This window comes from Silurus meridionalis, chromosome 27 (assembly GCF_014805685.1).
Source record: "Silurus meridionalis isolate SWU-2019-XX chromosome 27, ASM1480568v1, whole genome shotgun sequence".
NCBI lineage: Eukaryota > Metazoa > Chordata > Actinopteri > Siluriformes > Siluridae > Silurus > Silurus meridionalis.
Genome location: NC_060910.1, coordinates 6,623,020 through 6,644,515, shown reverse-complemented (window position 1 = coordinate 6,644,515; position 21,496 = coordinate 6,623,020). Strand labels below are relative to the sequence as shown.

The 21,496-nt window shown below is 36.8% G+C and overlaps 1 protein-coding gene across 5 annotated transcripts in view; it reads left to right on the top strand.

Annotated features, from left to right (window-relative positions):
- The window catches only part of mctp1a (multiple C2 domains, transmembrane 1a), a 144,201-nt gene that overhangs the window by 20,355 nt on the left and 102,350 nt on the right, over positions 1-21,496 (top strand). Inside the window, exon 1 of one of the 5 annotated variants that reach the window (XM_046841681.1) lies at positions 18,561-18,728. The exons of the other annotated variants lie outside the window; for them this stretch is intronic. Coding sequence (XP_046697637.1) covers positions 18,687-18,728 — 42 coding nt within the window. The 5' untranslated portion in view covers positions 18,561-18,686. Of the gene's footprint in view, positions 1-18,560; positions 18,729-21,496 lie in introns of those variants that run through there. 5 annotated transcript variants of the gene reach the window in all.

Here is a 21,496-nt window from a genome sequence, read left to right as displayed (position 1 = left end):
AGGGAAGTAAGCATATTGTATCTTTTATCCACTGCTTTTCCCTGGCTGACCACTGAATCTATAGTCCCCAACATTGTGCTTCTAAATTCATTCTTTGTGCTTTTTCTAAATAACTTGAAGAGCACATCATGAAATCTTAGTCTGCCTTAAAATCTTTGCCTGGGAGAGACCTTTCTGATACAGAACTGCAGTAGAAACTTGTGTCTTGTTACTGTGCTCAGTCTTGCAATGGTGTATGAAATTAAACTGTCTTCTACAACCTCACTTTAGTTGCAGAGTTTGGCTGTTCCTGACCCAGTTGGAAGCCTTCTACACAGCTGTTTCTGTTTCAAATAATGACTGTATTTCGACCTACATATGAAATTATCATTGTCAGCTGCTTGGTGTCAATGATTTATCATACACCTGATTCCAAGTGTGATCACACCAAATATTGATTTTCTTCTGTTCATTTACGTACCATTTCGCTAATTGATTAAAAATAAATTAACACTTTTATTTTTGAAAGAATTCTCACTTTATAGCATTTTTTCACAACTGCCTAAAACTTTTGCAAAGTACTGTATATATAGTCCAGACAGTTGTTTCATTAAGTTCTATAAGTTGTCTCACAAATAACAGACATTTACAGATAGGAGAACATTTCAGAATCTCAGCCCAAATCAAATCAGTGTTCATTTTAGTTTTCTTTTTCAATCTACAGTCCTGCATGTGGTGACACCGGCTTTCAGTGTGCGCCTACTGAAAAGCTTTATAGCATCGCAAAATCAGTGCGGTCCGTGGCTCATATTCCCCTCACGTTTGTGAGAAAACAATGTTTCATTCTCTTAAAAGGCACATGATGGAAGCAGGTGATATCACATTCACACTAAAAGGATGGCATTGTTTCCTAGAAATATAGATTTTAAAAAAAGGCTGAAATGATCACTGAGGCACAGAATGAGCCATGAAGAATTAACAATTGGCATTGTTTATATGGCTTATCGAGTATGTATTTGTTAAAGCTTTTGTTCAATTTAACTAGTTTATAACCTGTGCATCTGTGCCTCATGATATTCTAAAGTGATAACTTACTTTCTGTCACAACATAATATCGAGGCTCAGATTTTAAGTGTCACAGTTCAGCTGCTTGATGCATAATTTGTTTTACGTGTCACATTAAACCATTTTCTTTGCAATAATGAATGCAAAAGCAGGCATATTTTTGTGTAGGTAATGCGTGTGTGTGTGTGTGTGTGTCTGCATGTGTGTGCATGCACACTGGTGTAAGTGCTGAATGAGAGTTAAAGCGGGCTATAAATCACACAGCTGCTCAGTAGTGACCGATTTCACATTATCTTTTTTACGTCTGAGTAGACTCTCTCTCGCTCTCTCTCTCTTACACACACACACACACACACACACACACACACACACACACACACACACACACACACACACACACACAATTATATCAATAAAAGCATGTTTTTAGATGTTTTGTCGTCCTGGGAATATGCAGCAGTGGGATAATAAAAATGTTTAAAATTTGCTATACAATTTTAAAAGGAGTTTTTATTATTAAGATCGTACTCACTGCATTTCAGAAGGAAGATAAATTGTTTCTGTTTGCTACATTTAAAAAGAAATGATTCGTCTTTGAGGTGAATTACAATCAAGTGTTCAGCGTTTGCTAAGAGATGGCCATGCTTTCACCATTACTCTGCCAGTCTGACCCTGAGACCTAAACTGGCCCATAAAACAAGCTATCTTTGGTTATTTACAACCTACATGTTAAAATGTAGTTCAAATACTAATTTCTTCTTTTAAATGAACAACGATTTTTTTGAAAAATTGTCAATAGATAGATATTTATAGCATATTGTACCACACTGGTACATTTCATATGTCTTACATTAACACAATCAACAAGGACTACTATATAGCAACCCTGCAACTTGGACTTCATTGGGAAAAAAATGATCATTGCACTGCTGCATTATTATTTGCACTGCCTCACTTTACATACCCTGCACAAACGGTCTATTTAATGTCTTTATCTTTGTTTATTATTATTTTATTTTATTTTCCTATATTTTTTCATATTTTTATAGCACCAGCACACCATGGCAAATTCCTTGTAAATGCAACTCATGATACTGATGATGCAGTAAAACTGTTTGTGGACAGGTCATTATTTAGTATCGTCCTCCCCTAACAAAATCAGTGGTTGCATGCCGCTCTTGTAGCTTTGCTACAGAGATTATGTGCTTCTCTCTTTCTATAGTGTTTATCTTGCCAGCTGGTATTGCAAAAAAAGCTTATATTATGCAAGATGCTTACAGCGCTATTGGCATATTTGATAGATTAGCATTTGTTGTATACTAAAGAATGTCTGTCAGAAGCTTTAGTTTATATTTGCACACACTATTTGGATTAACTTGAATTACTAGTGGAATTATTTTCAAGTAGTGCTAAATGTATTAATAACATTTCAAAAAAGGTTGAAGAAGTGTTAATGTACTTTTGTACCTCTAAAGGTACACAAAATGACCTTCTTAAACAGCCTCTTCTATCACAGTTGATAGATTGATGTTAAATTAGATTTAAGGCTTTACAGAGTTAATCCTATGACAAATTTCATATTTTGAAAAGTCGCAAGTCCATTTTTAATGAATCTGTGATGGATTAAATTACTGCCTGCATTAACATATATAATGTAGTCAAATGACCTTCTGTGGGTCTGTAATGGTTTGTTGATGTTAAACAGCTAATTGTAGTAATTGTATATTATTTCAAAGGTTTTTGACTTAGGAATACAAACACAAGGGCCCTTGCTAGCTCTGCAGGCTCTCATCAATCATATTAATCATACACTGGCTAATATTGACTGCACAGTAGTCTGACTCATCCACCCTGGTGCAACATACCGTATTGCATTGTCATTAAAATAGCAGAAGACTGATGTTTCTTGATAAATATGGAGGAGAGCGTAAAGTGTGTGTCATGTATTTACTCAGAGAAGATCTGATTTCAAAGGAGAGAGGGGAGGAGGAAAGAGGTGAGGAGAGATTACAGTTGGAGGCGTAGGTGGGTTGAACTGTGTCTGTGGAGAGATGCTGAGATGGGATGGAGAAATAGGAGAAGGACAAAGACAGGAAGAGTGTAGATAAAATGGATTAATATAAAAAATGAACAGATTAAAAAATTTCCTTGTCTTCAACGCATTCAGCATGCAGTAAAAGGAAAGATTAGCCACCAAACATTGTGTGTCTGTGTCACACTGTATATTCTTTATCATTTCCAATGAAATTTAAGAGAACATCCAGCTATATTTGTCCTTGGAAAAAAGTGTGCGCAGGTGGTTCATGTGAAACCTGTCCAGGGAGTCTTCCTAGCTTATGCTTATTATTCCACATATAACCTCCAGATCCGGTACGATCCTGACCACAATAATGAGATTACTGACTAAATCACATCGAAATGAATAAATTGAATTGAAGATTGAATGAATAATTCGAATCAATACCCAAATGTTGAACCTTGCACAACTCTTGTGACACAAGCTTCTGTCTTTTTTGAGACACATACAGTAAAGCCACCACGTTTCTTCAAACCTTATCTAAGGAATCTGAACACAATTTGAAAAAAGAAAGCCATGAACACACAATTATAATCCTAATCATTAATTATCTTCTCAATTATCGAGCCATGTGGCCTTGTCACCCTGTTTTTTACACCTCCTTTGTTCTCTCTGTGGTTAATGAGGCACTGCAGATCCTGTGCTTCGGAAAAAACTACAGTACTCCACATGAAGTAGTGTCCAATCTTAACTAAGAAAAGGTTTTCATAAAATGTTTTTCATGCAAATACAGAGACAGAAAACAAAACTGATGTAAAGCTTGTTCTTGAGTACCACAGTTCTTTAAGATTATTCCTTGTGTCTTTGTTTGATAAGATTTCAATGTAATTGTGCCTGAATAACAAAACAGTAACACACTTATGTCTTTTTAGAAGGTTAAGAATATTTGTAGCTGATAGTAGCTGTTCCCTGGTGGTCTAGTGGTTAGGATGCGGCGCTCTCACCACTGCGGCCCGGGTTCGATCCGCGGTCAGGGAACCAACCCCAGCCACTCTTAGTGAACGGATAAATGGGGATGGTTGTGTTAGGAGTGGCATCCAGCGTAAAAACATGTGCCAAATCAAACATGTGGAGGATTCGCTGTGGCGACCCCTAACGGGAGAAGCTGAAAGAAAGAAAGTAGCTGTATGTATGTAGCCCATTTTCCACAATGAGCTTGTGAGCACAAGCGCTTTTCTTTCTATTAATTAGCCTATACAGTAGCTTTGTAACTTACTGTACAAATGTCCAGTCATGTAGTTTGGTAACATAATAGAAATGATTGTGATTCTCAGGCTTATGGCCCTGGACTGTGGTTTCCATAAGCCACTGCTCCCTCACATACTGTACAAGGTAACATGATCTCTGACCATCCCTGAGTCATGTTGTCTTGTAATTAGCACATGTACTCCTCGGTTTTCACTGCACTCTTTGTCTTATGACTCTCATCCAAAGTTGTTTTTGTTGTTGTTGGTTTTGCTCAAGTTCACGTTTGTGTTACTATATTTCATGTTTTTATATATATATATATATATATATATATATATATATATATATATATATATATATATATATATATATATATATATATTTTTTTTTTTTCCCATCTCTTTGTTTTGCACTTCAGTTCAATAATCGCATTTGCATACACATTCCTTGTTGTTACATAACAGTAATTTAGAAGAAGAAGAAGCCATTATTATGTCTTACAGTGTATACCAAATGTTAGTACAGTAAAATGATTTCCTTTACATATCCCAGTTTGTTAGGAAGTTGGGACCAGAGTACAGAGTCATTAAGCAGCACCCATGGGGCAAATAGGGTTAAGAGCCTCACTAAAGGGATCAACAGTGTCAGCCTGGTGTTGCTGGGGCCTGAATCCCTGACCTTCGAATCAGTAAGCCACAGCAAATGATTTATCTATATTTGTATTTATAGATGTCCTGTGAGTTTTTATGTAATCCTATGCCAACCTGCAGTGTCACACCGACATTTTGACACTGTTGACTAATGAAGAATTCCTTTAGGACATCTGAGAGCAAAATTAGGCCAAAAACTGAAAGAAAAACCCAGCCTCAAATAAATAAATCTCTTTTTTGTGGGGTTGGAAAGAACTGGGACGAGAATGAGAAAATATGAATTACAGAGAGATGGAGAGAAATCTCTCCAGAGTTATGACTAATGTACAGGGTTATGCAAATCATCTATTAGCTTCTTGTCTGTGATGAGACAAAAGGCATGTGAAGCCCCGCACAGCAGGTGCAGGCTATTTGTGACATTCTCACTGCACTGTGTGATTGAACCAACTGTCACAGTGACCTATATAACCAAGAGCCCTTCTCTCACACACTCATCTCATTCTCGAGCTGTATGTCAGCAGTTCTCTCAGTAATAGAAACTCTAAATTTGTCTCTTTGAAAAGGTCAAGCATGCAGAGAATGTATTCTTATTCAGAAAGTGTAATCACAAATAAATTATATGATCAGACATATTGCTTGAATTGGTGATGGTGTGGCATAATGGGAGCTTGGGTTAATCCAGCTGTGGATGGAGAATGTTAAGAAAGGTAAAAAAAGGAAATGTGCTTTATACTTGTCACATGTACTTTTCAGCACAGTGAAAATTTTTCTTCCTGGTGCACGGAGGGTTAAGGGGCCTTGTTCAGGGGCCTTAAAAGTGGCAGCTTGGCGATACCATGGGCTTAAACCCAGACCTTCCAATCAACAACTCAGCACCTAAATAATAAAGGGATAGATATTAGGGGGTCTTATTAAAAAAATAGCATCAACGATAAAAATATTTATAATTATTACATTAAAGTTCTATTACACTTAAAGTTGATGTTCAATTCAATGTATATCTGTCCACCTGACAGTGACGTTTTATGTTAAATTCTGATCAAATTAATGCTGAAGTTCATGTAAATGTATAATAATCCACCTGACAGTAAAAGGAAAATGTATGAAACTACAAATCTATTAAAATAAAAGACAACTGTGAACAACTTTGTTCACAAAGTTATATGCAAAATCTAGTTTGTTTTGATGCATAATCTTTTGTTTAAGTTTAGAAAATATATGAATAAAAAAAATATACAATGATGCATGTACAACAACAACATGGTTCTAATTGTCTAAACACTATATAACTACCATAATATCATTGGTTTCTATTAATATCAGTGGCTATGTTTCACACATTTTGTTTCAGGGGGTCCCTGCCCCATGTCTCTATTGCCTAAAGGGTCCTTGACCTGAAAAGCATAGAAGACCCCTGGTCTAGACATAATTGTATTAACCCAACATGGCACCGCCTCCTGCCTTTCACAATACACTACATGCATCCAGTAACATATTTACAATTATGCCACTTGGCAGATGCTCTTATCCAGAGTGACTTTGTCGCCTCAGTCAATAAATATGTTCATCGGGACACAGACTAGGAACACCATTAGTTAAAAAGTTTGTTGGGAGAGAATAGTTAGAAAGCAAGTTTTCTTTTTCAATAAACAAGTGCTAATTTAAGACTGTCAAGTGGTAGGACTTGAAGATCACTTGAAGATCTAGAAACTCAGCTGTTCAGACATCAACCTTGGTGCCAGAATAGCGACAAGTCTGGAAGCATGTCTTTCTTCTACTCTGAAATATGGTGGTTGAGGATCGGTGCAGTGTGGGGTGAGTAAAGAAGTGAGAGATGATAGAAGGATGCAAGGCCATTTCCAGCTTGCATATTCATGCCTATTTATCGGATTTCACTAAATGATCGATAATTTAACGGTTCATTTTAACTTGGTTTATAAATCAGTTTTTTAATCAGCACAGGTTATATTTAATAGTTAAAAAAAATACATGCTAAATGACATGCTAGGTCATTACTGCTTTATAAATATTTATGCAAGTTATAAATTAGCCATTCTAACACACATTGACGGGCAGTTTTAATTAAATTTCTTCAGTTTGCGTTATTCTTAGTCTTATCATTACACTAGGATGAGTTTGGACTTTCTGAACATGCATTTTATTATATTTTTCATTCTTTCTTTCATTCTTTTCACTCTGCGACTCTGGGGTACGTCATTCCCACATACCTTGCAGCAGATATGATGTAAAATCTCAGAGTTTTTCATAAGAAAGAGCCAAAGGAGAAGGCAATATTACAAGGTCTTATTATGAGTCAACACAATAATTTAAGGGTGACTAAGCTGGTTTCTCTGATTCTTCTTGCAGAATGATTATGAAACCGGCAGCAATATTAAACTATAAGTAAAAACAATTGGATAATATATATCATAAGCACACACACAGACACAGACACAGACACACACACACACACACACACACACACACACACACACACACACACACACTCTCTTTCTCAAAATCCAGAGACAACAGATAGAATAAGGCCTCTGAGAAAGATAATAAACGTCCAATTTTCCCTGTCAAATCACAACAGTAAATAAACACACATTATAATAAAATCAGCTTACAGACTGATAGACAAGGAGGATGTGTGTGTGTGTGTGTGTGTGTGTGTGTGTGTGAGAACGAGAGAATGAGTCAACTCTATGGACATAACACACATGGCAGATGAAAGCGTGATGGCACTGTGTCTAGTCACGTTTCCTGACTCAGCGTGCGTCCTCCATCTGTTCCTCCAGCATCATCTCTTCCTCCCATCTTTCCCCCTGAAGTGATAATGTTCACCGCTGAGTGATTTCAGAGAGTATTGCTGACTCCTTGTTGCTGAAATGAGAGCGAAATGCAAAGTGTGCAAATTTAATTCATTCCATTGTGAATAATGAAAAAGGTGTAATGATGTCATATTTGTGTGACTTGTGTGTGTCCTAAAGTTTTTGGATGATTTTAGGATAGTGATGCTGTTTTTGCAGTGGGTCATGATTTTAAAGAACTATAGCAACTTATTTACAAAAAGATTGCATCACAAATTTGCAAAAATCCAGTGTTTTCTGTTGGGAAATATGTATTTAGGTTCTTGTAATGGGTGTTTTAGGTGTACTGTGTACTATGGCGTTCCATTTTTACTCACTATGGACAAATTGTATGTTCCAAACCATATTATTCAGTGTTAGTTTAAAGTGGTATTTTCTGAATAGCTTTTTTTTTTCCTGAATTGCTACAGGATGATTAACTGAGATGCTCCTCTCTTCTGCATCTCTCTTCAGTGTCTAAGAGTAACTATGAGTCATAGCAAACCTTGAGAGTGTTCTGTGATTTACTCCTGTGAAAAGAAGCGGGTTATTGCGCTGTGATCTGCTCTGCTCTATAAATACGCATATAGCATGCAGTCGTGACTGCTATGAGGAAGTGGATTTAGATTCAATTAGAGGTAGATTGTTTCACATACAGTATAATGCAATGCTGTCCAGTAATACTGGAGCAATACTGTTGTATGCTGTTACTCAATCTTCATGTATTTAAAGTTTTCATTTTATTTTTATTTCCCCATAAGTTAACACTCCTTTCTAGTATAAATAGAAGATATGTGTGTGTGTGTGTGTGTGTGTGTGTGTGTGTGTGTGTGTGTGTGTGTGTGTGTGGTAGTCTGGAAAACCCCACTGGGTGTCACTTTGGTTAAATTCTGGCAAAAAAGTTTTTTTTAGGCAGTCTGTATGTTGGTGTGTTTCATAATGGAATCATAAAGTAATTTTTTTCTTCTGATTTTAAAATGCTATAACATTACTTGTGATAGATATCTATGCAAAAGAGATGTGTGTATCAGTTCAGGAAGTATAGTATATAGAAAAAAGCTTACATCTGGGCTCATAAACATACTATATGGCAAAGATAGTAAGAGAGAAGTAATGAAGTACAAATACTTCGTTACTGTACTTAAATAGATTTTTCTGGTATCAGTACTTTACTTCATTATTTATTTTCGGACAACTCACTTTTACTCATTACAATTTTACACAAATATCTGTACTTTAGACTTCTTACATTTTCAAAACAGGCTCGTTACTTTAGTTTATTTATTTGGTGACATGATCAATATTTTTTTTCCTTCTTATTGCATTATTTTTAGCCAATCAACCCATTTCCTGTCATTGTGCAGCTTTTTCAATCTACCACTAGTGTATAATTTCCTGGCTCAGATGTACCACAGGTGTAGACTAGTTGTAGACGAAGCTAACAATGAGCGAGCAGAAGGCAACAAGAAGTTTGGGGTTAACATGAATGAGACAGAGGAAGTCAGTAATGTAAACATGACTAAGAACAGAGACTTTCCTGATCATCTTTTCTTTGCTATATGGTGGATGGTCAGCCCGGATACATTCATTAGGTAACAACATTTTTTATTAGTAATTTCGTTTTCACTGGTTTTATTAACGCGATTAATTAACAAAATTAAAAAGATGAATAATTAAACGCAACACGTTTATTTACAGTGTAATGATTTGAATCAAATGAGCAGCATCTTTCAGTGAAAAGAATATGCACTTGCCATGTGCTGTCTCGCTCAGCTAAATCTCAACAAAACAGATTGAGTTTTTCATGTTTGTGTTGTGTGTTTCTTCTGTCAGATTGTCAGTAGCACATAGGGACAGACTTGTTCTTCTTATCAGTATAAAGCAGAGGCTTAAAAACACTTTTAATGCCTAAACTCTTGTGGAGATAATATATGAGAGAGGAGTATGTATATGGGTTTTGGACACCAATAGATTACAGAATGCTATGCACACATGTTCACACCATTGGACAATTTAAACACACCAATCCTCTTACATGTGTGTTCATGTAAATATGAGCGGAATGCAGATGCAAGTGTAGATAAATTGAATTACCTTGCAAATATACACGATATAAACAAAACACTAAATTAAATGAAACAAAAACATGAAAACAATAACCTGAAAATGAAAAACATGACCCTGACATCATTAACAGAGGAACATTAATCAGATGTGAGTGAACATTTACAAATGACTCAGTCATGTGGCATGCAGAAGGCTGATGGTTAATGTAGGTTTTTGCCATGATTCTGACAGATGTCATTGTTTTGATGAAGTTCAGGTTATGATTTTATTGTCTATATTTAAAGTCAGTTAGTGTTTTGTTTTCTTGTCTTTGTTCCCTTTTTTATATTTAGGCTAAAATTTAAATGATTTGCACTTGCATCCTTCCTTACCTCATTACATTTATTGCAGATGGGCAGATGCCTTATCCAGAGCAACTTTCATTTATCTCATTTATACAATTGAGCAGTTATGGGGTTAAGGGCCTTGCTCAGGGGGCCAGGAGTGGCAGTTTGGTGTGCCTGGGATTTGAACTCACAACCTTCAAACCTTCTAATCCCTCAATCTCTAAACTACTGTACCTCCCCCATTAAATGACAGAATGTTTATGCTGAGACTTAAGGATTAACTGGTACACCATTTTGCTATTGGTTAATGTTGATGTGATGCTGTTGTTATACAACTTGTAAAACCTTTTTTTTTACTTATAAATTAATATATACACTAATCCCCCGTTTATAAACCAAAAAAACGCACTAAACGGACGCCAACCCAAAAATGCTGTTTTATGTATACAGTACTGTATTGTATTAACATTTTACTTCATTTTATAATTAATAATTCGATTTTTATGAATAAATTTCCTTATTTTAACATAAAAAAATTTCATTGTGCTATCCCCAAAAGACCGGGAAAATCAGCAAAACAAATTAGCTATGTGGCAAATGCGATTCCGTGATGGGATTACTGTGTGTGTGTGTGTGTGTGTGTGTGTGTGTGTGTGTGTGTGTGTATATATATATATATTATATTTTATACTTCACAATTTTTACTTTATATTTTTATTTCATTTTATTTATTTTTTTATAATCCATTTCTATTCCTATATACATTTCTTCAGTATTAGACAGTCGTAAAAAGCATTTCACAACATACGTATACTCTGTATGAATGTGTATGTGGCAAATAAAATTTGATTTTATTTGAAAAAGTTGGTTTTGAATACTGACAAAAACATTGATCTTTTCCAAACCAGACGATTCTGTGATAATTTGTCATACTGTCATACATTATTATTTCTGAAAAGCAGCAGCCTTTAAATAGGGTTTGCATTTCAGTCATGATCTAATGCTAAATGTTCAAAAGCTGTTTATGTAATTTGCATGTCAGTGTTACCCTGTTGTTCAAAATGGTAATTTATTTTTAAATACTGTTAACATATAGAATATAAAAAAAATATATAATTTCCAATGTATCTGATGATACTGTTGATAAACTGGAACCTTAAACTGGAACTAAAAGCTTATCGTTTGGACACTAATGGGTATTTTGTTTGATAGATTGGAGGTATAGTTATGCTTCTCTTTGCAGGATTGCAGGATTTTATGAAGATGCTGGATATTCTTCAATATGCAACAACTTGTTAAATTTCCACTTGTGAAATTGGTGTGAATTTAGAGATGGATGTCCACATTCTTATGTAACATTTAATTATTCTGTCAGAAACCCCTTGATTTAGATTTTCTCTTTTATCTATTGAAGTTCTTTTTGATGCTGCCAAGACATTCTTCTATAAGAAAAACGTTCTGCAGCTTCCCTGTTCCAGCAATCCCTTTATCTGTACACTGGCATCTCTTCACATTGCTTCAGACTATTTCTTTCAGACAATGGTATTTTATATGCTGATGACACTTAACTCGTATTTTTCCTTTCTTCCCTTAAATACTCATAGTTTAGTTTGTCTCTCAGCATGTCGGGCTGCTCGTGAACTGAGACCAAAGCTCAGGAAGACTGTGCTGCTGTATATTAATGGAGATGCATTTTTCTGACAGAATCTTTCATCATTTGTTAGTTCAATTCAATTCAATTCATTTTTATTTGTATAGCGCTTTTAACAATCGACATTGTCTCAAAGCAGCTTTACAGAGAAAACATGGTTATAAAAGAATGTATAAGTTCCATATAATTAGTCCCCTAATAAACGAGCCCGTAGCAGCTGTGGCAAGGAAAACTCCATGAGATGGCATGAGGAGGAAACCTTAAGAGGAACCAGATTTAAAAGGGCACCGAATGTCCATTGATTACAGTCCCATCATTTTTGAGGTGTGCAGTAATAGGCGATTAAATACAACCTGTGGTCTTGAGCCACTGTATCAAATTGTTGATAATAATAACAGTCCAAATCCAAAGCACTCAAACTTGGCATAGTTCTGGACAACGAAAATATTTCTCCCCATAATGAAATAAATGAATGTTAAGAATAAATAAATGTTACGTTTCTGGCCTAGGATCCCATTGACATGCTTGGTCAGCCCATTTTTATTTTGAACTACAAAACTCATTATATCACTCTTGGCTTCCAACCTGCATAACACCAAACCCTTTAGAAATGCAACTACATGGCAGTAGTGAATTTAAAACACATGTTTTGTTTCACCATCTCTCAAGATATAATGACAGCATGCAAGACTATTCTCTGTACTGGTACCCAAATGGTTGAATGAACTGTCAGCCATTTGTCAAAAAGTTGAGTCAATGTCTGTTTAAAAAATGGGCTTCTACAATATTTATGTTGCTGTATTTCTTCTGTAACACAACTCTGACAGGATTCTAGCTTCAGGGTACTTTTAGTATATGTTTTTGATGAAGACTGGATACTAAGCTTTTCTAAGCTTCTATGTGTAAGGGTGTGTGTGTGTGTGTGTGTGTGTGTGTGTGTGTGTGTGTGTGTGTGTGTATGAGAGAGAGAGAGAGAGAGAGAGAGAGAGAGAGAGAGAGAAAGAGAAAGAGAATGTGTGTGTGATATTTCCAAAAGATTTTAATCACATTGCAGAAAAGATGGACATGGTCTTCCTTCTGTTTGCCTCCTTCTGCTTCACTGTTTTCTCCTGCTGTTTCTTTACAGACATAGTCTTGTATCCCTTTGGCCTCATTCCCAGGTAATTATATTTCTCAGGAGGTGATAGTATGTGCTTGATCAGAGTGACAGAGAAGATAGCAGGAGGTTAAGTGTAGTTGCTGCCAACTCAATGCCCAGAGAGACTTTACTTCTTAAGCTGTTGTCTTGTTACTAGTCAAAATAAAAACGTTGGTGTCTGTGTATACATTACAATAAGTACCCCTTATTATTTTGGTTTTAGAATGAAGCATATTGGCTTAATATAGGGATAAAGTGTGGAATTCCAGCTTTGCTTTAGTAGTGTATTATATGCAGCAATGTTAAGTGCTAGATAACCAACACTACAGAAACCTGAGCCAGCAAAGGGACTGCTTCTTTACTGCTGTTTTATTGGCCTGCTACCACTGCTGCATGTTAGGGCCATGGGTTCAGGGTCACGAGAAATTAATAAATCAATAGAACTCCCCCGATAATGCTGGAAGAGCATTTTAGAGTAAATTATTAGACATGCAACATCTTTTTACCCTAATTACTTTTCTCTATAATGTATCTCTTGGTGTTTAAATGTGTGTAAGTTTGTCTTTCTGTACTTGTGTGTACCTCTTTAGAGCATTCATTTGGATGTATATATTCAGCAAGTAATTGTTGAATGATCTAACTAAGTCTTAACCACCTTGCAGAGTTCTAAGGTAAAATATCCTGGTAGTTAGCAGATTCATAGTGCCACAAGAGCCGTTGGAACAGTAGAAGCTAAACAGTCCCAAAACATCAGTGATTCACCACCATACATAAATGTTGCTTATCTTATCACAAGACATCAATCTACCAGATACCAGAGCTCTACCTTTACTGGTTTGCTACTCGAAAATATTCTAATCAGCTTACTGTTATAGTTGTCGTGTCTAATATGTGATTTTGAAACCCTAAGAATCAATCAAACTGCAATTCGAGTCTAGGAGTGAGAGGCTTAGGTTCTTTGACTCTTACCATGAATTTTGTGATAGCAGGACCTGCAGAGGAAAAGGAAGAAGTTCAGTCTATTTATTATTATGACATCTGTTGAGCATAACACTGCCACATTCAGTATGGAAATGGCCTTTGTGAGTTGAGTATACAAAGATTTCATGAATTGATTTGGCCTCAGGAAATTGGCAGCAATGGGAAAGGTTACTGAACAAGCTGACAATATTCAATCACTCTAGAATATAACGATAACCAAATCTCTCTCTCTCAATCTCTCTTTCTCTCTCTCTCTCACTCTGGGTCTGTTGCCTATGGCTCTGTTCTATTCTTATTTACCACATGGACAATTTTACTTGTGGGAGATAAAATTCTCCAGTTACCTGCCCTATCTGTACATATACTGTTATATATATGCTACACACACAATCAGCACTGAATGACTCAGAGACCATCAGCTCATTTTTAATATAGACTAGATTACAGACACACAGAACTAGGAGACAACTGTTCATGTCTGTCTACAGAGCTGATTAAAAAATTACTGGTTATATAAATATGATGAACTCATGGGGATTAGTAGAGTAGAACTGTAATCTCTGTCTTTTTTACTGCTGGGACTGGTAACAATGTGGACAGATGGAATCTGGTTATGGCTCACTAGCCCTCTGTGATGACTTGGTATCGCAAGCTAATTCTTCAAATTTTAAGCTTTTCTTTTTTCAAGGTTCTTATTCTGTTCTTGGTTGCAAAATGCTCGAACGGATTGAGCTCTGGGGAATTCCCAAACAATTCCTGAACAATATTTTCAGTGAGCCAGGTAGAATATTTTTTCTGAAAGAGACCACTACCATTATTGAACGCCACTGCTATGTGTCAAATTAAAAAAGGCTCTAGGTTTCCCAGCAAACCATTGCCCAGAGCATCACACTGCCTCCGTCAGCTGGCCTTCTTCCCATAACATATCCCATTGCTGTAATCAGTTTTTACTCTTCTATATAATCTATATAAAGGCACTGCCATTACCAAAGCATTGCCATTATTTAATATGTATATATATACTATTAGTAACTTTACCTACCTTTACTAATGTAATATGCTAATGTAAATGTTGTAAGAGAACCCACCTATTCAATATGATTGAAAATCAGCGGTAGAATTAGTTTACAGAATTGAATTAGGATTTGCAGGCAGGATGCCAATACTATTAATTAGAATATATAGCAAGAGTTAAATGGCACTGTGAATAATAATAACATAAAATGCGGTCTCAGAGGGAGGTTCTCTTGATGAACCTCTCAAACATTACACCTTGGCACACGTGACAAACACAAGATGAAATACGCATACTGATTTCGGTATGGATAGTATAACGAAACAATTTGTACAGAAATATTTAGTTAAGCTTGTAGTGCACGCTTAATTTTCTCCCCTAAAACCTGCAAATTAATTAAAATATTCGCCTATTATATTAATAACTGCTCTAAAATCTCATTAAATGTGATGTGCAGGAAAGTGCTCAGGGTAGCATAATGACATTCTGAGCACAACAACATTTCCCAGGAACAATTCATTTGGAATGCTAAACCTTAAGCAGATTCTGTCGCTTTGTAAATGTTTTATCATCTTAGTCTAGATGGTCATGCCAAAAACATTGTATCTTGCAGAGCCTTACCTTAATTGCGAATGCTATATATATATAAATTGAAAATGTAATGCTTTGCAGTGGTGTCTCTGTATACAGAAGTGTACAGTAAAATAGAGGAGAAGGAGAGAGGGTTAAATGTCTACAGAAACAGCAGGAAATGGAGAAATGTAGGAGAGTGGAGGTTCAGGTTGGTACTTTAAATGTTGACACTATGACTGGTAAAGGGAGAAAGTTAGCTGATATGATGGAGAGGAGAAAGGTAGATATGTTGTGTGTTTAGGAGACCAAGTGGAAAGGGAGTAAGACCAGGAACATTGGATGTGGGTTTAAACTGTTCTATTATGGTGTGGATGGAAAGAGAAATGGTGTAGGGGTGATTCTGAAGAAGGAGTACAGTAAGAGTGTAGTGGAGGTGAAGAGAGTTTCTGATAGTGTGATGAATGTGAAGCTGGAAGTTAAGAAGGGTGATGAAAAATGTCATCAGTGCTTATGCTCCACAAGTGGGATATGAGATAGAGGAGAAAGAAAAATTCTGGAGTGAGTTAGATGAAGTGGTAAAAGGTGTACCTAGAAGTGAAAGATTGGTTATTGGGGTCTGACTTCTTTGGCCATGTTGGTGAATGGAACAGAGGTGATGAGGAGGTGATGGGTAGGTATGGCCTTAAGAAGAGGAATGTCGAAGGGCAGATAGTGGTAGATTTTGCTAAAAGGATGGAAATGGCAGTGGTGAATACGTATTTTAAGAAGAAGGAGGAAGGTGCATACAGGTGAACTATTTTCTATGCAGGAGATGCAACCTGAAAGAGATTGTAGACTGTAAAGTGTTGGCAGGGGACAGTGTAGCTAGACAGCATCGGATGGTGGTCTGTAGGATGATTCTGGTCAAGGTGGAGGTGGGATTGCATCAAGAATCAGATCTGAGCTCTTTTCTGTTTGCAGTGGTGGTTCATAGATTCCATTGACTATGATGAAAAGAGTGCAGGCAGGGTGGAGTGGGCGGAGAAGAGTGGCAGGAGTGATTTGTAATAAAAGGGTATCTGCAAGAGTGAAAGGGAAAGTTTATAGGACTGTAGTGAGACCTGCGATGTTGTATGGTTTAGAGACAGTGGCATTGAGTAAAAGACAGGAGGTGGAGCTGGAGGTGGCAGAGATGAAGATCCTGAGATTTTCTTTGGGAGTGATGACGATGGACAGGATTAGAAACGAGTTTATTAGAGAGACCGCGCATATAGGACGTTTTGGAGACAAGGTGAGGGAGGCTAGATTGTAATAGTTTAGTCATGTGCAGAGGAGGGACATGTGGTATATAGGAAGAAGGATGCTGAAGGTGTGTTTCAAGTACTGGGATTTTCTTTTCTGCTGTTGCTGGTTGTACTTTTAAAAACCATGTAGCTCTCTGTAGCCTTAAATGTGTTTGTAAATCCTATGTCTTGGGGGAATCTTCGACCTCTTGCTTGCTGCTGAAAGTAGCAGCTGGTATGCTTCCAGTCGGCATTTTAGTCTTTCCCAAAGGTTTTCAATGGGGTTGAGGTTGGGACTTCAAATTCTATCACGCCAACCTTGGCACAGAGCTCCATGTCTTCTTAACTTTTACTTTGTGCTCGGTTTCATTGCTCTTGAGCCTCTTAGTTCCACTGAAAGAAAACTGTAATGTGATAATATATAAAGACTTTCGTAATCGTATGCTTCCTACTTTGTGGCAATACCCTGGGAAAGATAAACTTATGGACGTGAAGGTGAGGTGTCCACAAACCTTTAGCCATACAGTGTATGATTGCATATTAAATGTGTTAATAATTTATTTAATATGCAATGTACGCAATGTCACAAGCATGATGCCATTTGCGTCTACTGTCGGTTTTGATTAGTTTTGGAGCGTGAGCTTTTCCGGTTTTCTATCTGATCCCTGGTTCCGTCGCCTTCATCTCTTTCTGAATGGCTTTTTTCTAAATATAAAGCTTTCAGTAAATCTGCTGGCACTGGTGGAGTTGAGGACCTTTTATCCTGCAGGAAATGGAAAACACTCACTGCCTGATATTCGACCATGCAGGGGTGTACAGGAGGAAAGGAAGTAGAGAGTAAGAGTGGGTTAAGTGAAAAAAGGGGAGAGAAAGAGATGAACAAGGAGGAGTGAGATGGAAGGCGTGAGGGGTGGGAGCAAGGGCAATGGCATTTTTGATCAATTATAAAAGAGGGGGTGAGAATGTGTAAAAATATCTGCGAAACCACAGAAAATAAAAAGACTGAGGAAATTGGTTTTCTATGGCTTTAAAGGTGCATCAGATGACATTTCTAACAGTTAGGTAGAAGAATGTAAAATATGAGTTTTCTTACTCTTTGAGCCATCCCCCTATTTTCACACATTCACATTATTCAGCTTCACTAATGGGATTTACAGTGGTCTGTAGAGTAAAGTGCCTCTCAAATGACTGATTGGGGAATCCTATCCAAACACACAAATGCATTCTAGACCAGAAGTCAGCTTTCCAACTGCGGTTTTCTCATCAATTTAATATATTTCTACTATTTACTTAAACCCTCATATTTGATCAGGGTTAACATACTGTATATTCATGGTTGTAAAAGTAAGAAATAAAAAAAGGAAGTGATAACCTCTTTATAGAGGTTATGATGAATTATCAGAGGGTTGTCACCAGGCTCAATAAGTGTCATGATGCTATACATGATTAAACCGGGTGCTCAGATCTCCACTATGACATGATCAATAAAATAATAAATGAACTGGGATGAATCAGAAAACAAACTGACTGTTGAAAAGTAGGTGGCTAAACATCTTCCCCTCATCAGCACATACGTTCATATTAGATATTGTGGTAGAAGTTAGAACCTCCCTTTGTTAGCTGGTTGCTAGGTGGCTGGGGTGTGTGTGTGTGTGTGTGTGTGTGTGTGTGTGTGTGTGTGTGAGAGAGAGAGGGAGAGAGAGAGGGAGAGAGAGAGAGAGAGAGAACTCCTGCTAATAGAGGACAGCAAGCCAGAGGTAGGCTGAGCAGCCGGAGCAGCAACAGCAGTCAATGTGTGTGTGTGAGTGTGTGTATGTGTGTGGGGGTATGTGTCTGTGTGTGGTGTGGAGCTCCCTGGCTGGATGATCGCACTCTCCCTGTCCACTGTTGGACGAAGCCTGTCAGTATGTATTCATCTTTAAACCCTCTCTTTTCTTGTTGCAGGCATGTTAAAGGATCTGTGTGTGTGTGTGTGTGTGTGTGTGTGTGTGTGTGTGTGAAAGAAATCACATGCTGTTTGCCTTAATTTAATCAAATTTGACTGAGTGATGTGCTAGTGTGGGGAAAATGCTTGCCGTAGTATTTGTACATGGTGTATATGAATATGGAAAGTTTTCTCTTGTGGGATCATTGACACATACTGTAGCCTGCACATGTGTGGCATGTGTGGTGTTCAACAAGCTTGGGTTTGTTTATGTGTCTGGGATGAACAATGTCTCTGAGGCAGATGTAAAGAAAAAAATTGATCAGACTGACATGAGCAATGTCTTTACAGTATAAAAGTGTACACACTGTGAGTGTGACTAAACAAGAGTAATAGATTCCCATAATGCATGAACGGCTGGGACGTGAGCAGAATGAACACCACATGCTCTACTGCAGGAGAACACCTAGTAAAAGAGCATGTGAATGGACTTACACAGGACGTATGATACACTTTTCAGTTGTTAATGCAGCTTTCTTTCTACCTAAAGTGACTCAGTATATTTTATTATTATTTTCACCCCCAATTGAGCATGCAAATGCTGAATGATGGGAAAGATATGCAAAATGCATTAAGATATGACAAAATCACTCACAGCAGAAATCACAGCATTCACTGGTGCAGGGATAAATAATGTCCCCGTTCACTGAATGCAAAGCATTTTTTCTGTCGTCTGGGACAGGAAAAATCTGAAAAAATAAAGGAGGTAATTTATTTCTGGCTAAATTCAAAGGTGTGTATATAATCAGCTGCAATTATTTGTAAGGGGTTGTGGAGAAAGCATGTCTTGTTTGCTGGGGTTATTAAAGTTCTCCATTTCCAGATGTTTAAAAGTTTTTGTGATATGACATTTATTATTGAGGCAAAATGGAAGATATCTTCTACACAGAATCACTGCCCGAGGTGAAAAATTTTACACAAAATATTCCCCCAATCTCATTATTCTTTGTGTTTATTATAGAACATTATGTTGCTCTATCACAATGAACAATGCGTATTGTTGCATATCTTATAAGCTTATTTGCAAAGGAGAATTACTCTCTCTCTCTCTCTCTCTCTCTCTCTCTCTCTCTCTCAATGTCTTACCACTGTTTCTTTTGCAACAATTTCTTTGATTCCAGACATTTAGCCAAATTTGAATTAAATCACCTTCTCCACCTACAGTATATTCAAACCTGCTATTAAAAGCCGTGAACCTGACACAGTAATTGCCTTTCCAAAGTCAGCAGGGAACCGACGCAGAGGACGCAGAAGTCCATAATCATTAAACAACACTTTTGTAAATGGTACGAAGCATACCACTGTGAGCTGTTATCAAGCCATTTTGTGACAGTCTACAATGAATTTGTCAAAATGTTAGCGATTCTGAGATTTAAAAAATACACTGCAAAAATGACACTGGTAATTAGATTAGATTAGCTTTAACTTTATTGTCATTGCGCAGAGCACGATGAAATGTGTACTTACTGCAGAATACTGTAGTCATACTATTAAAGATATTATAATAATGATGTCAAACATATAATACTGGAATGTTGTATTTTACATTGAAAGGACTTTGAAAGTGGTGTGATGATCTTGACAGTAGTGTTACAAAATGACAGTGAAAATCTTTGAATAAAACAATGCACAACATTCTAAATATAAACGTAATTTCCATTTTCCTATTTACAGATCGTAAAAAAAACCCTCAAAATTCAAAATAATAATAAAATGACATAAAATAAGATTGGCACAGGGCCATTTCATTTTCCATTTTTGATTTATTCAAAATATTAAAAAAGGGTCAGTTATGGAATACCTTCTTTGTATTGCTTCCAGGCTTGGCCACTGGGAAACCTTTTTTTTAATAATGCAAAGTTAAAGTTAAGTTAAGTTAAGTTTAAGGACCTTTAAATTTAGTCTATAAGTGTATCCCTTAAAAAGATTTAAGTCTGAATTTCTTCAAAGTGCTAAGGGTCTATAGTTTGAAACTGGTGGTATGAGACCAGCTCAGGACACTCTGGATTCAGGAGTATTCCTGGAAAACTATCAAGATCTCGCATCAGTTATATATATGTTTACACGGTCATGGCATAACATTTAGCTTCATAATGATAGAACTGTAAATTAGCTGGTTATTGTAAACCAACTAAGCCAGTACAGTGTTGAATGTGTGGTAAACACTGATAACATCTGGCTTTACCTGTAGATTATCTACAGGAAACTAGAGAACAAGAAAGGAATGTGTTTAGCAGATCCACCTGCTCAGTGTGTGATTGTGTGAATCCACAGCAGTGTGTATGTACGTGTGAGCGGTAACAAAGTGTGTGTAGCCCTGCAGCGGAACTCATTTCTAAAGCATTAGCGACAGTCTACTACAAACTCCCACAGGAAATGTTTGACAGAGACTGCTGTGCTCCTGCTGTGCCCTCTGTCTGTTTGTCTGTCTCTCTCTTTTTCATACTGTCTTTCCCATTCTTTCTTCTAAACAGCTACATTAGCATATCTGCCTCTTTCAGTCCTTTTCTTTCAGTCTTTTTATGCATGTTTCAGTCTTCCTATTTTGTAGTACATAATTTCTCACCTTCTTCCTGACAGCATATGAAGCTCATCCTCCAGGCCTCCTCCTGGGATTTTCTTGTCTTCCTTTGTGTATCAGTGATATTTCTCCAGAGTGACCAGTCTTACTGTATAGGATATATGTAC